Source organism: Vicia villosa, linkage group LG2 (genome assembly GCF_029867415.1).
Source record: "Vicia villosa cultivar HV-30 ecotype Madison, WI linkage group LG2, Vvil1.0, whole genome shotgun sequence".
NCBI classification, from domain to species: domain Eukaryota; kingdom Viridiplantae; phylum Streptophyta; class Magnoliopsida; order Fabales; family Fabaceae; genus Vicia; species Vicia villosa.
Window position 1 is genome coordinate 219,132,570 of NC_081181.1, and position 16,656 is coordinate 219,149,225.

At 36.7% G+C, this 16,656-nt stretch overlaps 2 protein-coding genes across 3 annotated transcripts; both read right to left on the minus strand.

The window, feature by feature from the left end:
* Positions 1–1,757: 1,757 nt before the first annotated feature.
* Positions 1,758–3,562, minus strand: LOC131653977 (ADP,ATP carrier protein, mitochondrial-like). The gene is made up of 3 exons (XM_058924342.1): positions 3,056–3,562; positions 2,599–2,970; positions 1,758–2,235 (listed from the first exon to the last, which is right to left on the minus strand). The coding sequence occupies exons 1-3, from the start codon at positions 3,422–3,424 to the stop codon at positions 1,939–1,941; spliced, it is 1,038 nt and encodes a 345-aa protein (XP_058780325.1). The 5' UTR covers positions 3,425–3,562; the 3' UTR covers positions 1,758–1,938.
* A 7,561-nt stretch (positions 3,563–11,123) lies between these two features.
* Positions 11,124–15,333, minus strand: LOC131653978 (uncharacterized). Of its 2 annotated transcripts, XM_058924344.1 has the most exons (3): positions 15,195–15,333; positions 13,700–15,054; positions 11,124–11,983 (listed from the first exon to the last, which is right to left on the minus strand). In XM_058924344.1, exon 2 carries the CDS (start codon positions 15,029–15,031, stop codon positions 13,706–13,708), a length of 1,326 nt encoding a protein of 441 aa, XP_058780327.1. In that variant the 5' UTR covers positions 15,032–15,054; positions 15,195–15,333; the 3' UTR covers positions 11,124–11,983; positions 13,700–13,705. The 2 variants fall into 2 exon arrangements, with proteins under 2 accessions (XP_058780327.1, XP_058780326.1); XM_058924343.1 differs by lacking the exon at positions 11,124–11,983 and having other exon boundaries at positions 13,501–15,054.
* Between the last annotated feature and the right edge of the window lie 1,323 nt (positions 15,334–16,656).

Consider the following 16,656-nt stretch of genomic DNA (forward strand, 5'->3'; position numbering starts at 1 on the left):
TCCTTACACATATGGACCGATGCTTGAGCAGGTGAGGAGGATAGTTGAGGACTTCATATGATGGACTTTGCGGGATGCTCCCTGACGATGCTGGACGCGTCGCTGTTATCAGCTTTTGTTAAGAGGTGGCACCCGGAGACATCATTCTTCCATCTTCCATTTGGGGAGATGACGGTGAATTTGGATGATGTGGATGCCCTATTTCACCTTTCCATTGCTGGTACATTTTTTACACCAGTTCATAGGGACCATGTGGCTAGACATTTGCCTGAGAGGTGTTTATGCCAGTATGGTTATATACAGGGCATCCCACGTCTGGTCCTAGAGACTCCAGCAGGTGGCATTGATCGATGGTTTCAGAGTCACATCATCAGCCCCCCGTGAAATCACTGATAGAGCCGTTGAGGTTCAGCAGCCTGGACTGTGTTAGGATGGATACCTGGAGTGATTTCATAGTGTGTCACACCCTAGGGTCATACCACCTGGCGCAACATCTGATGTTACAGGACCTTCAGGTATCAGGGCTTCTTCCGATCCACCACAACCTCCACCTCCCGCAGGTGATCAGGACAGACGCCTAGAGTTCATCGCCGTTCACTTAGATAGCCTCATGAGTTTGGTGAACCCTGATGGTGAGGTTCATAGTATTTTAGCTAGGTTGAGTGATGTTGTCCGTGGAGGGCCTATGTAGATTTATTTTTTTATGATTATATTATATGTATATTTTGTACGGACATTTTTTATTGCATAATCTTTTTTGCTATTATATGTTTCAAGTAGATAAAAAATAACATCAATAACAAACAAACATAGTTAACATACTTCAGATGACAAACAACAAACATAAACAGTACTATGATACATGAAAAAACCTAGGCACTAACGGATGGCTCTTGGCGTTTCAGACACTTCATTATATCGTTCACAGATCTTTGAATTTACGCATCCAATTCGATCAGACCTTTAGTTATCCTACGGCGAAATGATTTCCACATGGCCTTCACATCGTCACCATTCTTTAACTTGATTAAGTTGTATTTCACCCTTCCATTTGTATCTATCCAATCCTCCCGAAATTCGATCTTTATCACCCTTCTGTTATCGGAATCAGGAAGCAAATTGTTCAACTTTTCTTTCAAGGTGACAAAGGATTCGGCGTCATCTGGAATCTTAGTTTCAACAATAGAGTTGCGGACATTGAAATACACAGATACTTTAATCAAATATTGAGGAAGAGACATTTTGTTGAGATATGCTATCCAATAACCCTAAGACTCCTATTTATATAAGTGGTGGTGCATTCTAGACCATACATATGTGTCGGTGCAACTCAGGACCCTCCAAAAGCGTCGGCAAAATCTCAACCGTTGAAAAAACCTAATATTAGAACATACCGGAAATTTCAGTTATAATGAAATTTCCGGTATTCCCTAGAAATTTGAAATATTCGGTATACCAGAAATTTCATTATAACGGAAATTTTCGATATGTTTCACCGGAAATTTTAGTATAACTGAAAAATCTGATATCTTTGTACCGAAAATTTGCAGGCTTTACTGGAGGTTTTAGTGGATATTTCGTATGGAAATTACTTGTATCTCAACAAAGGTAAAAGAAAAAGGAGGGTACCATGTATAAAAAATAGGGATGGCTCGTAGATTTCTCAAATAGTAATATAGATCAACTTATCAACATATTCTCTCAAACACATTTTTAACATGCTCTCAGTTCTTGATAAAAATATATATATATTCCATTCAATCATTCAATCATGTGAGTTTCATTCTTTATTTGGATACATAAAATCTAAGAAAATTTCAGCAAACCATAGAGTAAATTCTCAAAATAAATAAATAATGAATTTAACAGCCTAAACTGGTTTATTTATTGTTTTTTTCATCATTGTCTTCTACTTTATAGGTTCTCTCTTCTTGAAAACTAAGCTCCACCAGAACCATATTTCTTTCCCAACATAATCACCTGAAGTTTATCATAACTTGCAAGCACACCAGCACCAGCAACTGCTCTAAGTATGTTTGCACCAGCACCTTTGAAGAGAGATTTTGGACCTTCACTTTTCACAATTTGTTTGAAAGCATCCATTGAACTCTTGTACTTCACTGCTTCACCTGATGTCATCATCATTCTTCTACGAACCGTGTCGAAAGGGTAAGATGCAACACTAGCTCCAACTGTAACTACCCATCCTAGAACAAAGCTAGCAAGGAAATTATCCTGAAATATTGTAACAAATATGTTAGAGCCAGCCAGGGTCGTCTTAAGTTTTCAGAGACTCTGTGTAGGTTTTGTCCCGTTTTAAATGTGGCACCATAAATAAGGGCCCTATTTTTCCACGGTTTAATCGTGACAAAAATTTCAGAAGGCCCTTTTTAGCCATGGTTCAATTGTTCGACATTTTAGGCCATGTGCGGTAACCCGCCTTACACGCCCTCAAAGACGGTTTTGGTTATAGCAGTGAAGTTCGGCCAATTATATTAACGTCTTTGATATCAGAGTGACTATAGTAGTTTTCCGACACAATCTTTTAAGGAACATAGTTATAGTAATGAGAAATAAAATAAAGTGTGTCACTCTTACCTGAAATGATCCTACTAAGACCACTGGTTTAAGAGAATCATACATTCCGAAATACAATCCGCGGTAGACAGTAATTCCAACAATCGAAACGTTGAAACCGCGATAAAGGCCAACAATACCGTCTGATTGATATGTCTTCTTGTAGACATCAACCAGGCCATTGAACTGTCTCTCTCCGCCTTTCTTCACTGACTTCGCGTCACTTGAAAGACGCGTTCGGGCGTAATCCAATGAGTAAACAAATACGGAAGATGAAGCTCCTGCTGCTGCACCAGATGCAAGATTTCCCACAAACACTTTCCAATATCCATCTCTCTCTTGCTTGAAGTTAAATAGCTTCTTGAAGTAATCTTTGAATGCAAAGTTGAAGGCCTACAAATTATTAATCATGTTTCAATATGTTTCTTGTTTAGCAAGAAATAGATTCGTTTAAACGGATTCTCAAAAATCGACAAACCTGCGTTGGGAAATATCGGATAACATTGACCGTGTTTCCTCTCCAAAGCGAAGCAAACCCTTCGTCTTTGATTGTTCTACCGAAACAATCTCCAATTCCTTTGTAAGGTTCGGAAAGTCTACCAGCCTTGATCAACTCGTCTTGATTTTGAATCAGAAGCTTCACGCGTTCGATAGGAGCAGCTGCAGATTTCGAAACCGCTGCAGAAACTCCTCCCATCAGAAAATCAGTTGCAAAACTTGCAAAGTTTTTCTCTGATGGTGATGGAACAAACACTGCATTTGAGGATGAAAGGTTGGATCTTAGATGAAGTTGAGAACCAAACTTTTGTGCTAGTGTTGGATATTGGTGCCTCCTATTATCAGCCATCGCCAATGCTTTGATTGCTTAATAATGAAATAATTGAAAATGTTGAAGATTTATGAACTCTTGGAGACTTGAAAGCTGTTATTATAAAGCAAGCTTATGGTGCAAAAATTTGAATTGACTGGTTAGAATAGAAGTACAAAATTATTATTTTTAGTTTTCACAACCCGTATCCGGCTCACTGTATCCAGGGTTTTAAAAAGGTAACTGTCGCGTAAAAGTTTTTGCGATTTCGATCAGTACAGGTGTGATTGCGGTCGTCGCAGTGTGAACTAACCATAATTTATTCTTAAATATAAAAAACGGTGATAAACGTATCGGTATCGGCACTTGCAGAAACTGTTTTGTCGCGGTCGTTTTCGCGGTCGCGGACCGTTTTTTAAAACCCTGACTGTACCGCCTAATTTGATTTGGGGTCAGTTCTGATATCAAGTGGTTCCAACCTCGTCCCAAGCGACCAGTAGTTCTCCCTACCAAGTCCTGCGCCAATCACCACTGGACCATCTAACTATTCCTTACAAAAGTTAGTTTTCATTCCTTATAAAATGGAAAGGAAGTTCCATGGAAATTTGTAACAGTCTAGATTATTTTGACTTGGGACAAGTTTGGCTGCGCTTAACTTTCAATTATTGAATTCATTCGGGAAAAGTAATTGATACCAATCTTTGGATATTAGGGATAACCGGTAATACCCACTTCTAGAAGCAGAGGTCACAATAGAAAGAATGTAACCTGTTGATAATAGAAATAGCAGAGGAACAAGAATTGGGAAGAGAGAAATATAATTGATTGATAATGGTGTGTTTTCCTTTTCATTCATTCAACGGATATATAGAGACCATTGGTTACAATTACCACTCACATGTCACCACTACTAACAACTTGTGACAACTCACTTAATTGACAAAATAAGGAAAATGACAAAATAGATAAAATTGCTAATGAAATACTATAACAATACCCTCCCCTCAAGAACACACATGTCCTCATGGGTGAAAGTTAGGAAACTTTTTTAGCAAGTCATAATAAAACTCCCAAGTAGCTTTCTCCCTAGGAAGATCCTTCCATTGAACTAACACCTTAGTAGCAGCAATGCGCCCACGTTTCACCATTTTTCTGTCAAGAATTGCAACAGGGATTTTGGAAACGGCATGCGTTTCGACTGGAAGATGTTGCACAATTTGGCCTTGCGGGTTGGGGCACAGCTTCAGTTGAGAAACATGGAAAACATTATGAATGGAAGCAGATGGAGGGAGCTGTAGTTTGTATGCAGTAGCGCCAATGCGATCTTCCACGACAAAAGGACCGTAGAATTTCGGAAGTAATTTGTGAACACCATGAGCTTTCAAAGAAACTTGTCTATAAGGATGAAGCTTCAAATAAACATAGTCGCCAATAACAAACACACGGTCGCTGCGATGTTTGTTAGCCTGTTGCACCATTCTGTTTTGAGCTCGCTGGAGATGAAAATGAAGAAGTTTGATGGCTTCTTCCCTAGCCATCAATGATCTGTCAACATTCAAATTGGAAGAAGTGCCATGTAAGTAAGGTAAGTGAATTGGAGGGGGTTGTCCATACACTACTTCAAAGGGAGTGGTGCGAATGGCAGAATGGAAATTGGTGTTGTACCACCATTCGGCTAACGACAACCATTTGAACCAATGAGTCGGTTGGTCGGAACACATACACCGCAAGTAAGTCTCTAAACATTTGTTCACGATCTCCGTCTGCCCGTCTGATTGAGGGTGATACGCGGATGATTTGTGCAATGCGACTCCTTGGAGTTTGAAAAATTCTTGCCAAAAATTGCTAAGAAAAATCGGATCCCTGTCAGATGTAATAGTTTCAGGTAATCCATGGAGTTTGAACACTGAATCCAGGAAAACTTGCGCAACATCCAAAGCGGTATAAGGATGGGCCAAAGCCATAAAGTGAGCATACTTACTAAGGCGATCAACTACCACAAAGATGACTTGTCTGCCAGCTGACTGGGGTAATCCTTCCACAAAATCCATGCTGATTTGAGTCCATATTTGATTAGGAATAGGTAAAGGTTGTAATAACCCCGGGTACGCAGCGAGATCTGGTTTATTGCGTTGACAAATGCCACAATTCTTAACAAAAGTAATGATGTCTTTAGTCATGCCATGCCAATAAAAAATGGCTTTAACTCGACTTGCGGTGACATCTCGGCCAGAATGTCCACCTACAGCAGAGTTATGCAACCATTGTAAAATTTTTTCCTTGATTGTAGGATTAGCGCCAACAACTAACTTTCCTTTTCTTCTTAATTCATTTCTGACCCAAGTGAATTTAGCATGAGACTGTGGGTTCTGTTGAAGATCAGTTATGATTTTATTGAGGTGAGGATCCTGTTTCCAATCAATTTGGATAGATTCCCAAAGGTCATTGCTTGCATTAGTGAGAAGTAAGGCCAGCATTTCAGCACCTGCCTTTCTTGACAAAGCATCGGCAGCCATGTTGGAAGATCCCTCCTTATACAGAATTTCAAAATCAAAGCCCAACAATTTGGAAACCCACAACTGTTGAAAGGGAGTGTTAAGTTTCTGATCCCACATATATTTGATACTTTTTTGATCTGTCTTGATTGTGAACGGAGCATGTGCTAAGTAAGAACTCCATTTTTGGACTGCGTATACAATGGCTAATAGTTCCCTTTCATACACAGACATGGCCTGTTGCTTGGGGCCCAAAGCTTTACTAATGTATGCAATAGGATGCTGGTCCTGCATTAGTACAGCCCCAATTCCTGTGCCAGATGCATCAGTCTCAATAGTAAACCTCTTTTCAAAATTGGGTAGACTTAAAACAGGAGCACTAACCAATGCCTGTTTTAAAGTGTTAAAGGCTAGTGTAGCCTCATCCTTCCATACAAAACTATCCTTCTTCAATAAGTCAGTCAAAGGTTTTGCAATTTTGCCAAAATCCTTCACAAACCTACGATAGTAGCCAGCTAATCCTAAAAATCCTCGTAATTGTTTAAGATTAGTAGGAATATTCCAAGAAGTGACTGCCTGAATTTTGTGAGGATCAGTAGAAACACCCTCCTTAGTTATAAAATGGCCTAAGTACTCTACCCTAGGCAAAGCAAAACCACATTTAGGTTGATTCAGAAATAACTGATTTTCCCTAATGGTTTGAAAAATCAATTGTAAATGAGAAAAATGGTCCTCAAGGCACTGGCTGTATACTAGCAAATCATCAAAGAAAATAATAACAAATTTGCGAAGGAAAGGTTTGAAGACCTGATTCATGAGAGCTTGGAAAGAAGCGGGTGCGTTGGTTAAGCCAAAAGGCATTACCAAATACTCAAAGTGTCCGCTATGAGTTTTGAAGGCTGTTTTATACTCTTCACCGTGAGCCATACGCAGTTGGTGGTAACCTGATCTCATGTCGAGTTTAGAAAAAATGGTAGAACCATGTAACTCATCCATTAAGTCTTCAATTAATGGAATAGGAAAACGATCCTTGATTGTCAAATCGTTTAGTCTTCTAAAGTCAACACAGAGACGCCATGAGCCATCCTTCTTGCGGACCAGAATTGTTGGTGAAGAGAAAGGGCTATTGCTGTGTTGGACAATACCTTGATCCAGCATATCTTGAACAATTTTGTCAATCACATCTTTCTGTACCACTGAAAAACGATAGGGACGTAAGTTGAAAGGTTGGGATCCATCCTTAAAAGGAATCTTGTGATCAAAACCATTGCGAATAGGAGGTAAAGTAGTAGGTTCAGCAAAAATATCTGCATACTGATGAATTAGCTGAGCAATCGAAGCCGGTAAAGGACTTGGTTGATCTGAGGGTGCCATGGTATAACAAGTTGGTATGTCTAAGGAATAAGAGTCAGTGGTAGTGGATAAAAAACATAGTTCAGCACCTTTGTGGACTGCCTGTGCAAATGTTTTGTTATTGATGACCTTGAGATGTGGAGTTCTAGCACCTCTTAACACCAACTTCCTGCCACTTGTGGTGAATTCCATTTGAAGTTTATCAAAATCCCAAAGTATGGGGCCCAAGGATCTCAACCATTGAATACCCAAAATGAGGTCACAGCAAACAAGAGGTAACACAATTACATCAGTGGTGAATTGAACTTGTTGAAGCTTCCATTTAAAATCCCGACAGATAAAAGCAGCCTCTAATTTGTGGCCACCACCACCGGTTACAGATAAAGGAGAGATGGCTTCAAGCTTACACCCTAGGGACTTAGCAATTTCCAAGTCTAAAAAGTTGTGGGTGCTGCCGCTATCGAGGAGTATGTGTATCAGCTTCTTGTCATGTAAACCCGTAACACGCATCGTTTGAAAATTTGCAATTCCAGTAAGGGCCTGTAGAGATAGTTGAGGATTGTCAAAAACTAGAGAAGAATCATTTTCAACTACCGTTGTCTCATCAATAGAACCCTCCGTAGGGGACTCATCATCATCAATCTCAAGTACTAATAACTGAGAGCGTTTATGTTTGAGTTGGTGACCAGGGGTAAATTGTTCATCACAGAACATACAAAGGCCCTTAGCTCTACGTTCAGCCATCTCATGAGCAGAGTAAGTGCGAGTTTGGCGTTGGTTATTTGGTCTTTGGTTGGCATTTTGAGTCAGGGTAGGTAGTGTAGCAGGAGATGAAACAGTGGTTGTATTGGGTTTGCTCAAGATACCCTGGTTTTTTGTGAATAGTGAGAAACGAGAAGTAGGTTTATAAGGTGAAGAAAGGGAAGCTTCGTGGAGTTTCGCCAAGTTTGCAGCATGAGCAATTGTGGTGGGATTAAACATTCTAACGTGCATCTGTGTATGATAATCCAAACCAGCTAAGAAAATACTGAGAGAATGTTCAGGAATCAGAGTAACCTGAGTGAGAGCGAGTTCGAAATTGTCAATATACTCTTGAACTTTCCCAGTGTGTTTTACCTGGAGCAACGACGAAAGGGGGTCTTCATAGATATCGCCGAATCGAGCTGTAACATCGGTGATGTATTGTTGCCAAGAAGGATAGATGTCGAACTTCTGACGCATATAGTTTAGATGCCATTGCAAAGCTAACCCATCAAGGTGAATGGACGCCAATCGCACCATTGACGTTGCCGGAGTTTCGTCCAACAAAAAAAATTGGTCACACTTGTACAACCAGTCGCGTATGTTCTTCCCATCAAAGCGAGGAAACTCCACCTTCGAGATGCGAGTTGCATAAATGTTTGGGGCAGTGTTACGATTGTTGTGAGATCCTTGCCGAGTGTTAGATGTCGGTGAACCTTGATCTGCTTGAGCACGCAATAATGAGCGTAATTCTTCCATGTCCGCATTTCGCTGAAGTTGTAGCTGTGTAAGACGCTCTTCAAGGCGTTGCTCAAGTTCGTTCAAAGAGCTTGACGGAGACGCCATGGAGTACCGGACTGATACCAATTGATACCAATCTTTGGATATTAGGGATAACCGGTAATACCCACTTCTAGAAGCAGAGGTCACAATAGAAAGAATGTAACCTGTTGATAATAGAAATAGCAGAGGAACAAGAATTGGGAAGAGAGAAATATAATTGATTGATAATGGTGTGTTTTCCTTTTCATTCATTCAACGGATATATAGAGACCATTGGTTACAATTACCACTCACATGTCACCACTACTAACAACTTGTGACAACTCACTTAATTGACAAAATAAGGAAAATGACAAAATAGATAAAATTGCTAATGAAATACTATAACAGTAATTGTTCAATACATATTATTATATTATACTATTATTTTCAATGACATGGTGCTATTGTTAGTTTTGAGTTTTGACACGGCTCTTTGACTTTGCTTATAAGGAGAATGGTGACAGAAATATTGAGTTATCACACATAAAATTCACTACACATAAGTTTTAGAATAACTCAGAGCATAAATTACAATGAGTAAGAATGTAAAGAAATACATAGAAGATCTTGTTAATGTCATAATTCATAACATCGGATAGATAGTGACTTCAAGCAAAACATTCTTCTTAGTTCCATTACCCTTCTTTTTATGTTGCACTGAGTCGTTTCAAATTTTTGTGAGGCTGTGTGTAAGAAACCGAAGTAAGTTTCAATTGAGTAATGAAATTTTAAAAAAAAAATCTTATTTAACCGTAAATTAAATGTAGAATATATGTTTGGAGACCTTTTTTGCTGTAGTTTAATAATGAAAAAATGTGAAGTCATATGCTCTAAGCCGTCTTGCACACCTTCAAAGACGGTCTAAACGTTGTTCATATGAAAAACAACAGCATTGAAAAGGTTAGTGAGTTATAGAGGATATAACATAAATTTGAAGGTTAGAAAAACACAAGAAATAAGATGTTTACACCTTACATTGTGTTTGTTTCAAATGAAACTTTAAGTCACTACCAAATTTTAAAGAGATCAAAAAAGAGAGATTGACACAAAAAACTTATCTTGGTTCATCCTTACAACTTGGAGATATGTTGAGGCTCTCACACTTGCTAGATTTTTACTATAATTCAATTAATTATAATATCTCTAAGAGATTTCATAGTATAATTGACTTATATCTTATATTTCTCAAACATTATAATTGGATCTATTTGTCATCTAAAATAATTTGGCCAACATTTAGGCTATGTTTGCGAGTTTGGAGGGGAAGATTTTCGAAAAAGTAATTTTTTGAAAAAATGATTTTGTTTAGAACGATAAAAGAGTTATTATCATCACTAAATTTTTAATTTTCAGAATAGTATAATAACCTAAAAGATATTTGAAAATTTTATGTAAGCCCTCCAAAACCCTCCTTCAATACAATTTTTGAGTTGCCCCATTTTATGGTATTTTTGGTGTTATGAATAAAATCAAACCCTCCAAAACCCTCATATCCAAAATCTTTTTATTCTTTTCACACAATTTTTACTATTTTCCAAAAAGCTCTCCTCCCTTCCCCTCCAAACTCGCAAACAAAGTCTAACTCTTTTGAAAAAATAGAAGCAAGTAAATAGATGATTGATTGGGTGTTTAAAAATATCACTCAATACAAATGTTTAATCTTTCAATATAAAATGTATACAATAAAATCACTTTTCTTTAGGAACAACTTTTTCCCTAGATGCTCTTTCTTCCAAAATTCTTTTCTTTTTTCTCAAATATTTATTCAAAGTATTATTCAATGTTGTTTAGTGGGTGAATAAAACAATTAGATATCCAACCTTCATATAACTTCCTTTTTTCAACAAGTATGATACTTTTGAGAATAATTTAGAATATCACTTTGAAATGGCCCTTCTGAAGTGATATCCAATCTTTCTCTATAGTGAATAGTGCACGAATCACTTGATGAATGTCAATGGTTTTTTCAAAACCTTTAACAATAAATCTTCTACGACATTCAATCCTTGTAAACTTAGCAAGATACTTGATGAATATCAATGGTTTTTTCAAAACATTTAACAATAAATCTTCTACGACATTCAATCCTGCTAAACTTAGCAAGATCTTTTGCGTTTACTTTAATGTCGTTCGTTGATCAAAATATGTTTCTGAAGATAACGAGTACCGAAGACCAAGTGCTGAAAATTCTAAAGACGAAGTTCTGAAGACTTTGAAGACTTGAAGTTCTGATGATCCAAGGTTTATATTCTTTCTTCTAACTCATGCTCATCAGAAACCTCTGAAGTCCAAGAAGAATATAAGATAACGTTAATGTGGTACTTAATTCACTATAATCAACCTGATGACATATACCACAAAGACTACATATCAATGTCTTCTTGAGAAATTATGACTATACCCTAGTCTCTCAAGAAACACAATCAACTTACAAGTTGAAACACAAAGAGTGTGTTTACAAGATGCTTCTTAAAAGCGGATTACACAAATAAAATATAAAGATAACACAATAGTGTTAAGCAAGTTAATGAACAAAAGTTCCTTGCTTTTCACCCCAAATGAACAAAGTTTCAGCGTATTCAAAAAATCGTTCGTTTGTTCAATAATTCGTCGTTATTGCAATCTTCCAAATCTTTATTATATATGCATCAAAAGATCCGTTGGAGGGTGAAGTTAGAATTGTACAATCTCTTAGTTGTTTTCTCCATAACGGTCAATAGAGAGTGGTAGACAACATTGTACATTCGTACAGTCCTTGCGTCGCCGCACAACATGCGTAGTGGAAGGAATATCTAATTTGTACCATGTACTGTTTTGTCTCACGTAAAAACCTCTGATCTTATCTTCTAATCTTCAGAGGCATCAGAATGTAGAGTGGTGAAGCATGTTTAGAAGGATCAAATGTTGAAACGAAGTCTTTAGAATCTTTAGAACTAGTTCTCTAGAACCTTGTCTTCAGAGTCTTCAGAACTTATGCCAAAAATTAGATCTTGAGAGTCTTCAGAAGCTCCATTATTAGAGTCACAATCAAAAGCGATGACTTGCATTCTATCAGAAGCACAGTCAAAAGAGTGTTCCAGATCTTGGTTTATCTTTGTAAAGCACGCTTTGTATCTTTCCATAGTCAGAATGTGTTGATGCCAAAAACGGATGACGCCACGCGTCATACTATCAAAGTCAGAACCTGAAAGCAAAAGGTACACACTAGATAAAAAACCATTAGGGTACAAAATTATTCTCTAAGATATCATGAATTATTATCATCAAAACTAAAGGCCAGATGCAAAACCAAATTTTCTTCTTACATAAGGAGCTAAGGCCCAAACTGGTGTCAATTCACTCCAAATAACCTAAGGTATAAAAGTCATATCACGAGATATTCACTGTACACTTTATGATCTCCACTTTTCTCTATACTCATTTTGAATTTTGAACTAATTTGGATATTAGAGTGTTAACCTTGCAGATCCACCCCCACAACACCATATCGCAGATCAGCACCACCAGTTCATAATTCCACATAATCAACATACTCGTAATTCTGTTTCTTGAACAACAAAATTCATAAATTCTTTTTAACTTTTTACACTATTCATAAATTCTTTTTAACTTTTTACACTCACTTTTTCATTAGTATGACATGTTTCTATGCATAATCAAAATCACCCACTTCAAAAACTGTTCCTTGATTATAAATTCTAGGATCAGTTGTTTTGTCTGATATTTACTTCAAATTGAGATTTTATACACATTCATCATTTAATCTATATCTATCCATCCCAAAGGACTTTACATGACAATTATGTTTCGCCAAATATTTCTTTAAGTTTGCAACAATGACAAATTGAACATATATTGAATTTCATATAATATAACATTGTATAAATAAAGTTAATCAGGTATTGTGATTGATGAAGATATTGTTTACTAACATTGTATAAATGAAGGTATTGTAGCTTACCTTATACTTCCAAGTATATTATCAATTTCATTATCAATATCATATGTATAGAGATAGGCAAACTTGGATCATCCTGGTACAAGGAGCATGCTACCAATTCTATGGCGAGATTGACTTTATATTCAAACTGTTAGTGGACCTTTACTTGAACAATTTTTTCGATAAATTTTAAGACATGTTGTTTACACTAATCCTTGATTTAAAGAAATGAGAGAGCAAAATTAAAGAGAGATTTGTAAACATTTTGATTGAAGAGTAGAGTTAAGAGAGGATACTTAAGATTTGTAAACTTAGAGACAAAATACAAATAGTTTAGTTTCCTATTATTAAAGGAGAATATGATTAAGATTTAAGGAAATAAGAAAGTAAAGTTAAGTGAGGTTTGTAAGCATTTTAATGGAACAATTTATGTTAAATCAGGAAGATACTCGGGCACCTGCATGGGTAAATTTATTTGATACGGTATAAAGTATATTTAGATGTATATTTAAACTTGAAATAATTACTTATACATGATACATCTTTGAAAATTTATAAGCATTTTTCATATTTTTGATAAACAACAAATTTTGCTTTAAATGTTCCATATTTTGGTAAACATGAAGTTTGGATTTAGAAAGAGGCTACAACATAACATTCTTTATTCAACCAAAGAAAGTTTATATTCTTCTTCGTCCTAAAAATGTCAATTATTACTAAATCTACTTTTAAATTCATGGCAACAGTTCAAAGGGAAAATGTCAAGTGAACTTTTCATCCATATATAGTTCAAAATCCAAGAACAAATAAATACAGCATTCATTTTCAAGAGCAAGAACTTATATATATATAACTAACGTGCTAAATTAGTCTAACTGTTCTAACAAATTATGAAGCATCATAAGCAAAAGGGTTTCATTTCATACATTATTTATTTCTGCAACAATGATCTATCCTTACCGGGAGCTACTGCTGTCTAGCCAAGTTGATATGTTCTCTCCCTTGCTGCTTGTTGATACCGATGGTTGCAGCGTCTAAGGACATCTCGGACCTACTGAAATCTGCCTCCTGCTCTCTCTGCTTCAGTTTCAATATCCTGCGGTCATTTTCCAATTTCATTCGCTTGTTTTCCATCTTCATCTTCTCCATCTCCCTATCCTTCTTGCTGCAGTATCTTAACCACTTAAACCGTTGTTTCTGAAGCTCAAGAGCCTTGACTTGGTACTCTGCATTTTGCTCTTGAAGCTGCAACAGTTGTGCCTTAATCCATTCTCTTCGCTCCCACGGTGACTTTGCAGGGTCTTGAAAAACCTTTGCCATTTCAACCTCAAGTTTCTTCATCCTAATAGATGGCGGCCAAGAGTGGCCATGGCCATGGCCATCCTCCTCACTTAATTTATCTCGATCACGAAAAAACTCCTCCGTCCTCCTCCCTCCATCCCCATGAGCATTAATATTAATCTCATCATCCATCTCATCGTCCTCACTTTCATTGTTATCGTCATCATCATCCTCAGAGCCATCGTTATCTCTTGAGTCCTTCCCATGCTCCAACGAATAACCATGCAAGTCAAGATCGTGGCTACTCGGTACCCTTTGTCCATTATGGTAAGCACACATTTCCTTATAAAACAAATGTTTCGAACTCAATATCTTCCTAACATCATCTTTCGCCTTACCAGACAAATTCGTCATCGAATCCATCAACGCAGGATTCTCAACCACCTGACAACAAGTTCCCCTACCAAGTATCTCATTCAATCTCTTATACCTCTTATTCAAATCATTAAACTTATCCTCACACTGCTGCGGCGAAACATGACAACCCTTACTTATCATTATCTTCGAAACCGTTTTCCACTTACCCTTCTTCTGTAAAACAGCTGACTTCCTCTTAACACCATCTCCACCACCAATCGTCCCATCGTCACCAACGCAACTCACCACCGCTATAAGCAGCCCAACCACATCATCCGTCCACTTCATTCTCTGCCACGGAGACCCCTTTTTTCCTTTACCACCGTCAAAAAAATTCTCGCAATTCCCATCTTCCGCCTCATCGTCTTCGCTCATATCATTATCATTCGAGCTAACAATTGCTTTTCCTTTACCGAAATTCAACCCAACATTCAAATTTTTCACATCAATTAAACCATTTTTGTTATCATTTTGATTTTCCAAACCAGTCATGATATTCATATGGTGTTGTTTACCATGCCTATGAAATGGAGATTTAATGTCCAAAATACCCCCACCACTCAAAAAACCACCACCTAAACCTGAACCATTCATAACTGAAACACAATTCTGAAACCCTAATTCCCAAATTCCGAAATAGAATTAGAAACAGATACTGTTACTATGGTTAAGTATAAGTGAAAATCTACAACATAAATTAAAAGCAGAAATTAATGAACTAATGAGAAAAAGTTGTAGATCTGGTTTGAGATTTTACCTTGTTGAAAAGTGCTTACGATTAATCAGTGGTAGCATAGAAAAAGAGTGTGTTGGGGTTTTCCTTCATCTTCAAGTTCTACTTTTCCAAGTTCCAACACTCTCGTACTTGTCAAGAAAAGAAAAAGCTTTTTCATATAACATTGTTTTTTCAACAAATGAAAAAAAAAAAAAGAAAAAAAAGAAGCTGTTTTAGAAATTTAAATAAATATTTTATTTTGTTAAAAATATAAGTCATATAAATAAGTAAATTATTTTAAAACATTATGAGGATAGAAATATTACTACTTGAAGTATAATAATTTTAACATTTAATTTATAATTTAAATTAATTTTAGTACAAATGAATATAATTATAACAATCATAGTGAAAAATATGTAGATATTAAAATTTTAAAAGCACAATTATGAAAATTTTATTTCAAATCTCATCAGTGACGGTAGGTTTCGGAGTTATTCGCTCAGTTCCACGGCACGATACAACAACACCCACAATATTTCCACCTGAGATGCCAAGGATCCATCGTCTCTTCCTCAAAGCGGTGGAGAACAAGTCATGTTGGATTCTCCATCTACACTGTCACCTTACGACCCTGTCCAACCTAGGGCATCTCAAGGAGTTTTCAAACCTCTCTCATTCTTAGGATCTGCTCCATAATTTTAGTTAGGTGAACTTTCACTCTGGCCTCTAGTGTCATTGACGGTACCTAAATCAGAAGCACTCCTTGGTTTCCAACTAATGCAAGCTAACCTCAGCTTACAGTGTGATAACGAATTACTCCCTCCTTTTTTATTATAAGTCGTTTTGGAAAAAAAATTGTATTTAAATATAAGTCGTTTTACAATTCCAATGAATAGTTAATGCTACTTTTCCTATTATATCCTTAAATATTTATTATTCTCTCTCCTTTCAATTATATAAATTTATATTCCACATGTCATTAATGAAGGATAATTTTATAAAAACCTTCATAATTTATCATTTTCATACAACAATTATTATTTTTCTTAATCTGTGTGAAAAGTCTAAAACGACTTATAATAAAAAACGGAGGGAGTACTAAATAGTGTTTACAATATGGTTTATCAACATAATTCGCAAGCTTTAGAAGAAAGATTACTTCACATCAAAGAAAGCTTGTATCACAAAAATCCTGAAGGGGGAAGAGGCAGTCAAACTCCTCTCGAGGTCTGCCTCCCTCAAAAGGAGGAAGAACCAAAAGAGCGGCCTCCTATCAAAGGGAAAAATAAAAATCTACTCTCTGTTAGTTTTCTGGATAGCCAGATCCTGAAGTCGCTTGACAAACCTTCAAAGCTCTAGAGTTACGATGGAACTGGGGATTTGGATGAGCATGTGCAGCATGTAAACGATCATCTAGATTAATACCATGATGATGAAGTTGCAAAATGCAAACACTTTGCACTAGTTCTAACCGGGCCGGCTATGATTAAGTTCAAATCTC